Raw genomic sequence first — 12,881 nt, 5'->3', positions numbered from 1 at the left:
CATATCCTTACCCGGCCCGATTTCTTCTCCTCACATCTTCTCTTGACCTAATTTTCCTTACGGCGGCTGCGGCAATTTTTTCACCTTCTCTGGACTGGTAAGCCACTCTCGTTCTAGCCCTTCTTTTTTTCCCGTTCTCCCGGCGCCTCCTTTTTTCCCGATCTCACGGGTGCGTCCCCCGGCATGACCGGGACCGCCCTGCTCCTGCGCCTCTCCGCCATCGGCGCGGCCCTGGCCGGGACCGCCGGCACCTTCGCGTATGCCGGCGGCTGGCTCTCGCCCGGCCAGCTCACGCCGGCCCGGCGCTGCCTGCCCGCTCTCGCAGCTTCCTGGTTGCTCTCAACGGCGCTGAGGTTGGCCACTAGCAGCATCCCTGTCCACTGTCGGCATAGGATGGCTGATGGTGGCCTCACTTAGCTGTTGTTTGGCGTTGGTGATCCCGCTGGCGGCGTAGGCTGGCCACTGGCGACTGATGCTGTCCGCCAGCTGCTGATAGCATTGGGTGACCTCTGTTTGTAAACCGACAGATCATTGTTTGATGTCAACTAGTTGTTCTCAATCTTGATTGGTCGTGTGCTATCTGTGCATTACAGTGGCACAGCTGTCCGGGGGTCAATGCCTTGCCGTTGGGGCCAAGAATATATTTGATAATTTCTAGACTTTTTTATTTTATTGTAAATTTAATATTATTGTTTTTGCAGGTTTGGATTTGACGTGGCTGGGAGAGACTTTCGGTTTTATTTACCTTTGTTAGGTATATTTTTTTACACCTGATATTTTAATAATGATTGCATGCTTTTATTTTCCTATATTATATTTTATTTGTAGTTGTATGTGAGCTAAGTAATATTGACCATTAGTATTTGTGTTCTAGGAATTTTTATTACTATATTTTATTTGAAACAGGCAACATGCAGAATGAAAGAAGTTGGATGTATAATAAAAATTTACCTGACCGTGGGGGTTTAACTGATGAGTTTATTACTGGGTTGAGACAGTTTTTAAATTTTGCATCTAGTAATGTTGAGTTTATGGATGGTAATAAGATACGATGTCCATGCAGAAAGTGTCATAATGGAAAATTTTTACCATCTAATAAAGTTTCAGAGCATCTTTGTAGATTTGGTTTTACTCCGAATTACTATAATTGGGCATGTCATGGTGAACCATTCATATCTGATGAGGATTGTTATGGACACAACATACAAGTCTCTAGGGATCAAAGTTATTATAATCAATTAAATCCATATCAAAGAATGATATTTGATGCAGCGGCTCCGATTTTAATTCCTGAACCACATGGTGCCAGTTCTAGCTGCCCTCCAACAGTTGAGCAAATGTTTACAACATATGCATCACCATTAGAAGAGGTACAAGTGCCAGGTGTTGATGAAATTGTGAATAATGAAACATATCTTAAATTTCAGGAAGTGTTAAGTGCTGCAGATGAACCTTTATGGACTGGTTGTGACAAGCATACTAAATTATCATTCACTGCAAGACTGTTGAATATCAAGGCAGAGTCTAATTTGTCGGAAGATAATTTCAATAAGGTAGTTCAAGCTATTGAAGAGGCATTGCCCCAAGATAATATACTGCCTAATGATTTTTACAGTATGAAAAAACTTACGAAAGAATTAGGTCTTCCGGTGGAAAGAATTGACGTTTGCAGAGACGGTTGTATGCTATATTGGGGAGATGATGCAGATGCAAATGTTTGTAGATTCTATAATCAAGATAGGTACAAGATCTCTAGAAGGAGTCAACAACGACGTAAATCATACAGTCAGTTATTTTATTTGCCATTAACTCCTAGGTTACAAAGACTTTATGCATCAAAGACCACTGCTCAACACATGACTTGACATGCAAATCATCGAACAGAGGAGGGATTAATGTGTCATCCATCAGATGCAGAGGCATGGAAAAATTTTGATAGAACATATCCTGAATTTGCGAAGGAGACTCGAAACATTCGGTTAGGTCTTTGTGCTGATGGTTTTGCTCCATTTAGTAAATCAGGAAGACAGTATTCTTGTTGGCCAGTTATATTAACTCCATATAATCTTCCACCTGGGATGTGCATGAAAACACCGTATATGTTTTTAACATTAGTTGTGCCTGGCCCACAAAATCCAAAGAAGTTAATAGATCTTTATATGCAACCACTGATTGCAGAGCTAAAACAACTATGGGATGAAGGGTTTCCTACATATGACGTCCATACTAATCAGATGTTTGTTATGAAGGCTGCTCTTCTTTGGACCATTAATGACTTTCCAGCTTATGGAATGTTATCTGGTTGGAGTACTGCGGGAATCTTAGGTTGCCCAATATGTATGGAGAGATCAAAGTCGATCAGATTGAAATATGGAAGAAAGCCGAGTTATTTTGATTGTCATAGGTAATTTTTACCATTAAATCATAATTTCAGAAGGAATAAAGATGAGTTCACTAGGAATAGAATTGAAAGAACACCTCCGCCATTAAGATTGACAGGTCAAGATATTTGGTATAGAGTGTGTCACTTTCCATCTGTTATTGAAGAACCACATGGTACAACATATGAATATGGAAGCACTCATAAATGGACTAAGCGGAGTATATTTTGGGATTTACCTTATTGGTATAGTAATTTAATTCATCATAATCTGGATGTAATGCATATTGAGAAAATACAGTGATGGATATTACGGAAAAACAAAAGATAATTTGAATGCAAGAAAAGATATGCGACTAATTTGTAAACGACTCACTCTTGATGTGGATGAAAGTAGTAGGGGATCAAAGCCAAAGGCAATTTATACATTGAATAAAGAACAAAGACGTGTTGTTTTTGAATGGTTGAAATCATTGAGATTTCTTGATGGGTATGTCTCTAATCTTGGGAGATGTGTCGATATGAAGGAATTCAAATTGATTGGTTTGAAAAGTCACGATTGTCATATATTTATGGAAAGACTTATTCCAATTGCTTTTAAGGAACTCTTACCAAATTTTGTATGGGGTACAATTACGGAGTTAAGCATTTTCCTTCATCATATTTGCTCAACAATTTTGAGATATTCACAGATGGAGAAGTTAGAGAGAGACATTCCAATTATTTTGTGTAATTTAGAAAGAATCTTTCCACCTTCATTTTTTTGATTCAATGGAACATCTTTTGGTTCACTTGCCATACGAGACCAAAGTTGGAGGACCAATTCATTTTCGATGAATGTATCCATTTGAAAGGTATATTTTGTTTTATCTTATATACTTCGTTATTAATGCGTTGTAAATTTATAACTTTTTTATATATATTATTCTAATACAAATTGTTATATTTCAATCAGATTTTTATATCATTTGAAGAAAAAAGTAAAAAATAAGGCACATGTTGAAGCCTCTATTGTTAATGCATACATTGTGGAGGAAGTAACAACTTTTGCATCGTATTATTTTGAGCCTCACATTCAGACCAAAAGACGAAGACCTGGAAGAAATGATGAAGGTCCTATTGATCCCAATACGAACATATTCTCAATTTTTAATTATCTTGGTCGACCGAGTGGACAATGTAAGCAAAGATATTTAACTGATCAAGAATGGCGAGCAGCCCAGACATATGTTTTACTTAATTGTCCAGAAGTATCACCATATTTCGAGTTAGTATATCTTTCCTATTTTTTTATCGTAACTTTTTGTTATTATAATTCAATTTTTTATGATAGGATTTTTCAAAACTTGTATTCTGATATGCCAACACTAGAGTTTGATCGTTTCTGCGATCAAGAATTTGCACCTTGGTTCAAATCATATGTAAGTAATTTTTACCTTGTATTCTAATTTACCGTATTGGTATAGTATATTTTAACTGAATAACATATTCATTTGAGTTTAGGTTTATGATAATCAAGCTCATCTCGAACATCAAATGTTATTTCATCTATCTTGGGGTCCAAAAGCAATGGTACGCACTTGGCCAGCATATTTTATAAATGGATATAATTTTCATACTCAAGAATATGGAAAAGGGAAGACTACAATGAATAGTGGGGTATGTGTTCGGTCATCCAATGATAGAGGTGTAAGCACTGATTTTTATGGTCTACTGGATGAAATTATAGAGATAGAATACCTTGGTCCAGAAATGTGAGTTATCTTATTTATGTGTCGCTGGTTTGATCCTATCAGAGGGATGAAGGTGCATCCATGTTATAATTTGGTTGAAATAAATCATAAAAGATTATATAAGAGATATGAACCTTTTGTTTTGGCACAACAAGCGATTCAAGTGTTTTATGCTTCATACCCTAGCTTGAAACGACATAAAATGGATTGGTGGGTTGTTTGTAAAACTAAAGCACAGAAAAAAATAGAGGAACATTGGGAAGACATTGCATATCAACAAGAGGAGGTTGTAAATACATTTCAGACCGAGGAATATATTATTCCAACATTACGAGATCCCAGCGGAGTAGTGATAAATGTGGATGCCAGTGAATTTCATGAGGTTGATGATAATGATGAAGATGATGATGATGAGGAGGAGGAGGAGGAGGAGGAGGAAGAGGACGAGGACGAGGACGAGGACGAGGAGGACGACGACAACTTTGATTTTTAACATGTACGATAAGTTTTTTTATATTTAATTTTAATTTGTAAATTTATAAAATTCATAGTTTAATTAATTGTCTACATAATATCTCATTGTTAAATTTATATATGTTATATTTGTGCTGTTTTTTGTTCTATAGGTCATTAGAGGTGAGACATTATCACTGCAGATTCTCGCTCTCTGACTTTTATATTATGGATATTATAAGTTTTTCATATTTCTTCAGCAAGCATTAAGTTTTTTATTTCTTTTATTCTAATTTTGATTTTTGGTTGACAGTTTCGACGGGCACGCCATAGACGACACCATTCAAGCATTGGCCAGATTGATTCACCATCTGATAGGATGGTACCTACGCCCTCCCCTCAGGCAGGACCTTCTCGTGGGCAGTCGCCAGCAGAACCTTCTCATGGCCAGTCGCCGGCAGGACCCTCACGTGGACCGTCCCCGGCAGGACCTTCACGTGGCCAGTCACCGGCATGACCTTCATGTGGCCAGTCACCGGCAGGACCTTCACATGGCCAGTCACCGGCAGGATCTTCATGTGGCCAGTCACCGGCAGGACCTTCACATGGCCAGTCACCGGCAGGACCTTCATGTGGCCAGTCACCGGCAGGACCTTCACATGGCCATTCACCTTCCCCACTTGAGTCGCCGATACCTGCCAGACACTCAACCGTTGATATTGCCGACGCTCGACTGCATATAGTCCCTCTTGGAGACTCGTAAGTATTAAAATTATTATATTTTAACTATCTTAATTATTTAACGTTGTTTATTGTAATTTTATGATAGATTTGAAAATTCAGTAACTGTTGTTCGTGAGATTAATCAAATTGTGAATAACTTTTGGAAAGGAGACTCAATGTCATACTCAAGCACTCCAGCACCCACAAAAGAACTCTGGTGGTGCGAGTTTAAGGTATAGTTAATTTATTTTATATATAAAACAATTACGTTCATGTATAATCTATTGTTTTTTTCATTTCAACGATTATTTAGTTGGGACCCTTATTTTGAGATGGAAGTTAAAAGAATTTTCAAAAAGAAATGTGGTGATCACATTCGGCATGTATTAAACCATGCCAAAAGTACTGGAAAAAAGCCTCCCTTTATCACGACGGACAATTGGGTTAGGATCTGCAATTTTTGGCAAACTGATGAGTGCAAAGAAAGGAGTTTGCGGAATAAAATAAATCAAGCTTATAATTCTGGAGACTCACGTGCAATATATGCAGGAGGATCTATAAATATCGAGGAGCATTCACGTAGATTGGTAAATTTTCAACTCTACAATTAGATTTTTAATATATTTGTTGTTATTATATTATTTCTAACCGTATTATTTTTAGTCTAGGGATTTGGGAAAAGAGCCCGATTTTATAGACACTTTCGTCCGCACTTTTAAAAAAAAAGACAAGACTTGGAGTGGAGATAGAGCTAGAATAATTAAGGTTTGATTTAATCTTTAATCATAATTTTAACTTAGATTTTATTACTTATCTATTTGCTCTAATTAAGGTTTTAATTTTTCATAGGAGAGATATGATGAGCTATCATTATCTCAAAGAAGTTCAGGTGATGGTGATAATATTGAGGGATCTGAGCCGTCTGTTACTAATAATTTAGATTTATGGTTAGAGGCCAGTGGGGGAGTCAAAGGGGGAAGGATAATAGGTATGGGTTCTATGAGTAGAATTCATAATGTTCCTCGAAGATCTTTATCTTCTTCTACCCGACCCGCAGTAACGGCACAGATTCATAGCTTAACTGAAGAGGTTGACAATTTGAAAGACATAATATCTCAAAGGGATCAGCAAATTTTAGAAATTCAAAAACAAAATTCACAAAGAGATCTAGATATGGTTGAAATGCGTAAACAACAAGCCTTTCTTTTACAACAATTTCAACAATTTAGATCGGGTTCAAGCTATATTCCTCCTGGTATTGGTGATGATGCTAATGACGATGATGATGTCGATGATGATGCCGCCGATGATGTTGATGATGATGCATGAGTGTTTGTAATTAGAATTTTTGACTTCTTTTATTTTATCGCTTTTATAAATTCTTAATTTTTGTATTTTGATTAGTATTCTTATTTTTGTTTCAAACAGGGTTGGTAGGTGAAGATGATGGTGGTATTGATGTAAAAATATGTAAGTCTTTACCTATTTACTTTTGTGTTGGTTTATAAGATTTTCTTTTTCTTTGTTTATCTTTTGATGTAGGTAGAAGAAGGATTTGGACTGAGAAGGATCTCCATAAGATTATCTTCAACTCTATCTTTTTCATGTTCTTGTATGATATTGGAATTTGGATACTATGACATGTTTGTTATAACTTTATTGTAGTGTTTGGTTTAGGGTGTTAGTTGTAGTTGTATATTGTTGTAGTTTGTATTGTTGGATGATGATGTGTTGTATTGTTAGTTTTATGCTCTTAGTTTAGGTTGTATATGGAACAACATGTTTTAATGGTGCATGTGTTTGGGTTTATATTATTGATGTTTGAATTTATTTTGTTGTACACTACTATGTTTGTTGATTTATGATTTATATTTGTGTTATTGTGTTTAGTGGTGAATATGTTGAATCTGTTAATGTGTTTATAGTGCTGGATATGTTGAATCTGTTTAGTGTGTTATATATGTTGAATCTGTTTGAAAAAAATTGTAATAGGAAAAAATATTGAAATTATATAGGGCTGGATATTTTTTTTTATTTTTGGGACAAATTTTGCAACGAATTTAGATTCGTTGGAAATATCGTATTTTATCAGAATATTGCAACGAAAAATATAAATTCGTTGGAAATTTCCAACGAATCCATATTTTCGTTGGAAGTTTCCAACGAATTATAAATTCGTTGGAAGTTTCCAACGAATTCTAAATTCGTTGGAAACTTCCAACGACTATGATTTTTGTTGTAAATTTTCAACGAAAATATGGATTCGTTGGAAGTTTCCAACGAATTTAGAATTCGTTGGAAACTTCCAACGACAATATGGATTCGTTGGAAATTTCCAACGAATTTATATTTTGTTGGTGATTTCCAACGAATATGAATTTCGTTGGAAATTTCCAACGAAAATATGGATTCGTTGGAAATTTCCAACGAATATAAATTTCGTTGGATATTTCCAACGAAAATATGGATTCGTTGGAAACTTCCAACGAAAATATGGATTCGTTGGAAATTTCCAACGAAATTGTATTATCGTTGGCAATTGCCAACGAATGTACATTTTCGTTGGTAATATTAGATTTTGAAACTTTTCCAACAAATAATTATTCGTCGCAAATCTGTTTGCAACGAATACATTTTTTAGTTGCTAATTTGCAACAAATTTAGGGTTCGTTGGAGATTTTTTCTGCTGACATTTCCAACGAATATTTATTTTCGTTGCAGTTTTCCAACGAATTTTGCAACGAATTTTAATTTTGTCGCAAAGTTTCTAACGAATTTTGCAACGAATATGATTTTCATTGCAAAATTTCCAACGAAATCTTAATTTTTCGTCGCAAAGTTTTGGGACGGCAGATTTCCAACGAATTTTTTTTGTTGCATTTTTCGTCCCAAATCCAATTTCCAACGAATTTTTTTCTAAAATTTGTTGCAAATTTTGTCCCTAAGTGACAGTTTTTTCGTAGTGTTATGCGCGCTCTCTCTCTTTTTTTAATTCATCATCAACGTTTACCGGCTAAATTTTTTGGCTAAATAAATTTAATTGATAATATATAAAGACAATTCGATGAATAAAACTCCCGTAAATGTAGAATTCTGGCAAATGATCTATCCTAAGCATTGGCTATATCTAATACTCAAACATGTTATCTCTAACTTATACAATAACAATTTTATTGTTGTGTTCCGTTAAAATTAAAATTGATAGATAAAAATTGTTAAGATAACAATTAAAATGTATATTAATAGTATTATTATAATTTATTATTCACGGTCAAATTAGTTAGTATTTTTAATATTTTATTGATGAAATTTAATTTTATTTATTTAATTAAATATTTATTTTTTAATAAATGATACAGAATATTTAACATAAAAGTTTTTTTTTTAATTTTACTAATAAAGAAGTGAGCTTACGCGACCTAGTTGATAACTGCTTCTATTGTGAAAATAATTTTTTACAATGTATAAATTATCCTTTTAAATTTTACTAATAAAATTAAATATCCCTAATAATATTTTATAAAAATTATTATTTATTTTTTTAAAAAAAAATCTACTTAGGGTCTCAAGAATAGTTGAGGCGGCTCTGCCTTCGACGCGACCATTGCCCTAGGTTATCCTAGTGTCCGAGAGGAAGTTTTCTCCCGCACTAATGACGTCGATGGGAGTAATGATGAGGGAGGAGGAGTAGGGTTTTGCCTTGCATTTACTTGGAAGGAGAGTTTTGTGTCGTGTGTGTATACTAGAGAATGGAAGGCAAGAATATATATATACTTTATCCTCTACATCTCATACACATCTATTTTTTTTCGATTTATTTATTTTACTTAATAGTATAACTCAACCGTTAAACCTTAAAAAATAAAATCTTATTGGCACATCCCGGAACTTAAAAAAAATTAATAAACAATTAATCAATAGCCTTAGATCGGAACTCACATGGATGTGCAGGTTAAAAAAGCAAAAAAATAATAAAAAACTAAACTAAAGCTCGAGGTGCCTGGAACAATTCCAAGCACCTTGAGCAAATGTAGCGCACCGACATGGATGAATCGTCGCACAAGAGATCAGTCCGCTATAGGTATAAGTTATATTGCGGATGAGTCTATCTGCACTTAGCTTGATTTTTTTTTTTTTTTGTTTTATTTTTCTTTTAAGCTTTTAGTTATGTCAATAGGATTTAAGGGTTAGAAATTAATATTAAGTAAAAAAATAACTAAAAAAATATTTGAGTTTACACGGTAGGATTCTTAGGGTAATAAAATTATATATATATATATATAAATATAAAGTACCAGGAGTTGAGTAATATGCATTTTATATTTTTCAACCTCACAATTAGTGTATTTTAGATCTTATGCTTTTATGATTAAATCTGGATTAATGATGTTTAATTTGTAATAAGTTTTATCGCTTTCCTAATATTTAGTTGGGTTTTCTCCTATGACCTCAATCTTTTCGAGTCTAGAGATTAGAGCATCCAAAGAGTCTTGCTTATTAAGTTATTTAAGTATGACGGTTTGAAACAACCTTGGTAATAGGTTTCTTAAAACTTGTCTATGTCTTCATTAGGGCTGAAATCACCAAGTATGCCTAGTTTGCCGATAAGGAAATATTAATAGTAGGTTTCTTAGAGCAGGGTTTGAGTTGAGGATAGAGACAGGTGGAAGAAGTAGGGTTATAGGTGTTAGGATGTATACTAAAAGTCTAGCTTTTTGTATGAACATTTATTTTGAAATGAGAATCACATTGGTCAAATGTCTACATTTAGTAAAATGCAGTTATCCATTTAATTTATGTTGTAGATAACATGATGTGTGGTGTCACACAGAAAATCATGTTATCAGTTCCTTATAAATTATAAATAGTAGCTCACAACCAAGATGCATTTGGACAAACCATTGGAATGGTTGTAGTGTAATTTGGTACTAGTTTATCTTGGCTATAAAATTATACTAGTACACTATGTGTGTATTGAGCAGGACCATTTGAGGTTGTTCCTTTTATACTGACTGCATAAAAGAACATAACCTTTATTATTATGGATGTGTGTACTCTTAATCCCGATATAATAACAAGCACATATATTTAGTATTTATTTCTTTAATTTATCAATAGGTGAGATTTATTCGTTAAATCAATAGGCCCGATAAGTTGAGAAATAATATTATTTATATGGCGTGTTGTTGATTATAGAAGGAAACTGTGTCCTAGTTATCTAGGTTGATGATGTCCCCTAGGGTAGCTCATAAGGATTGTCATGTAAACCTTGCAGGTGGACTTAGTCCGACATGACAATGAAGTTGAGTGGTACTATTCTTGAAGCTAGATATTAATTAAGTGAGTTGTCAGCAACTCATTTAATTAATGGGCATTCGATATCTTAAACACAGGGAGACTAATGCACTCATGATAAGAAGTAGCCCATAATGTAATATGGGATTAGTGCGGTAGTTCAATAATGACTCTTTAGTGGTATGAGTTATTATTGATGAACTTGAGTTAGGTATTCGGGTCGAACACAGGAAGCTCAAGTCCATCAGGAGGCCAAAACCAATTCCTCCTCTAGGTCCCTGTTGTAGCCTCTTAATTAAAAGTTTTTTTATCCACCCGAAGCCCAACTTCTTACCCAAGCTAGGGGTCGACCACATCCTTGCTTGGTGCCCAAGTAAGGGGTCGACCAAGCCCATCTTGGTGTCCAAGATGTGGTCGACCAAGCCTTGCTTGGTGCCCAAGCAAGGGGCCGACCATAAGCATGATAGAAAAAGAGATTTTATTTAAAATTAAATTTTGGAAAAATCTTTCCTTTTTTGAAACCATCCACATGATTTTAAAAGAGAGTTTTAAAATTTTAAAATCTTTCCTTTTATAGCAATCTACAAAGGATTAAAAAGAGAGATTTTAATTTTATTAAAATCTTTCTTTATTTGTAGTGTTTAAAAGAGATATTTTAATTTTGATAAAACTTTCCTTTTTTATAACCATGTTTAAAAAGAAATTTTTTAATTTTAATCTTTCCTTTTTTGTAGGCATCTACAATGTTTAAAAGAGAGAGATTAATTTTAAAACTTTCCTTTTGTAACCATCACAATAGGAAATTTAAAAGAGAGAGATTTTAATTGTTATTAAAATTTCCTTCTTTGTCAAGACCAAGAATTATAAAAGAGAGGTAGATGGTGCCTTATGGGGTAACACACAACCTAAGTCTTCTCTTTTATTCCTTGGTGGTCAGTCCTTCTTCTCCCTTTCTCCTTTAAGGCCGACGACACTTCTTTTCACCCTTGGTGGGCGGTTGTTTGGTGGAGAAGAAGAAGGAGGAGGAGGAGGCCTCTTCACCTTGTTTTCTTCCTTAGGGTCGGCGACACATCAAGAGGCATCTTCTTGTGGCTGGTTGCTTGGAGAGGAAAAGAAGAGTAGGAAGTTTCTTATTTTGGTTTCCCTTGGTGGCCAAATTTCTTGGAGGAGAATAAGTTGTTTGGGTGAATTTCATCTTGGTAGATCGTCGCCCACACAACGTCCAAGAGAAGGAGAGGAATACAACAGAAGATCAAGATATCTTTAGTTACAAAGAAAGATATAGCTAATTAATTATTTCCGCTTCAAATTAATTAGTTTGTGTTCTTTGTATGAATCTTGAAATACCAACACAAGAGGCTAGCGATTTCGTTTTTGTGTTTTGGTTTAGTGTTTTGATCTTGTGCTTCTAGTGAAGTCTCTGTAGTTAAACCTAGGGTTACTGTAAGAAGTTTAAATATCCAATTTCTTTGAAAGACTTTGTCTAGGAAGTGGTGGATGATCCCATACCTAAGAAGGTCGAGTGCCTTGCCATGTTTAACCTGGAAGTCAATCCTTGAAATAAATGTTTAATCAACTTCTGTAACATGGGATGAACTTGGATTAATAATGTTAAGTATCGTTTGCAATCCAAGTTTTAACTACTGAAGAACACATGAGTTGAACTTGAAGTAAAAATATTAAGTTTCGTTTCCAATTTAAGTTTATCTCATGAGGAACACATAGGTTGTTAGGAAAGTTCTGTGCTTGTACAAATTTTTGTACAAGGGAAGCAGAACGGAATTCCGAGTAACATCCAACAATAGGATTTAGTAGGAGGTGTGTCACCACCCTTCCCAGCGCTGACCTTAGAAGGGTAGGCGGACAAGATAAGAAATAATAGGGGTAGACAGGAAAACCATGTAATCCTTGGTAAGTAAAAGAGCACAGTCAGGGAAAATAAGGAAATTAAGATCAAGAATAAGAGAAATCGATTCATGAGGCATAGGTCGAATCAAAAGTTGTGCTAAAGTAAGGAGAGAGCTAAAAATGAAACAATTCGTATAAAAATGGATATGGACATTTTTTATAAATTTATGGCAATTAAGTTGTTGGCCGTCAAATTCGATACTTAAGAGCAGAGTATTGGTTGTCTTAATTAAAGTAGAAGGCAGAAAAAATGTGAGTAAACTTTCGTCAATGGTAGATGTAGTGGCTCCGTGTTGTGCCCAAAGGATGCCCACATATATATATTATCCACTTTCGTCAATGGTGAATTATATTAAAATAAAGGTTATTTATTTACAAGAGTCAATAAA

General features: G+C 34.7%; 1 protein-coding gene and 1 long non-coding RNA gene across 2 annotated transcripts; both read left to right on the top strand.

Annotated features, from left to right (window-relative positions):
- The first annotated feature begins 19 nt into the window (after positions 1-19).
- Positions 20-4,803, top strand: LOC122014285. The gene is made up of 3 exons (XR_006120630.1): positions 20-97; positions 702-754; positions 4,740-4,803. It is a non-coding gene; the product is annotated as an uncharacterized LOC122014285 (long non-coding RNA).
- A 142-nt stretch (positions 4,804-4,945) lies between these two features.
- On the top strand, positions 4,946-6,962 carry LOC122014216 (skin secretory protein xP2-like). Its single transcript, XM_042570390.1, has 5 exons — positions 4,946-5,012; positions 5,109-5,325; positions 5,396-5,522; positions 6,718-6,722; positions 6,832-6,962. Exons 1-5 carry the CDS (start codon positions 4,946-4,948, stop codon positions 6,833-6,835), a joined length of 420 nt encoding a protein of 139 aa, XP_042426324.1. The 3' UTR covers positions 6,836-6,962.
- Positions 6,963-12,881: the final 5,919 nt, after the last annotated feature.

This window comes from Zingiber officinale, chromosome 8B (genome assembly GCF_018446385.1).
Source record: "Zingiber officinale cultivar Zhangliang chromosome 8B, Zo_v1.1, whole genome shotgun sequence".
NCBI classification, from domain to species: domain Eukaryota; kingdom Viridiplantae; phylum Streptophyta; class Magnoliopsida; order Zingiberales; family Zingiberaceae; genus Zingiber; species Zingiber officinale.
Note: the sequence above shows the minus strand (reverse complement) of the source record. Positions and strands in the feature narration are given on the sequence as shown.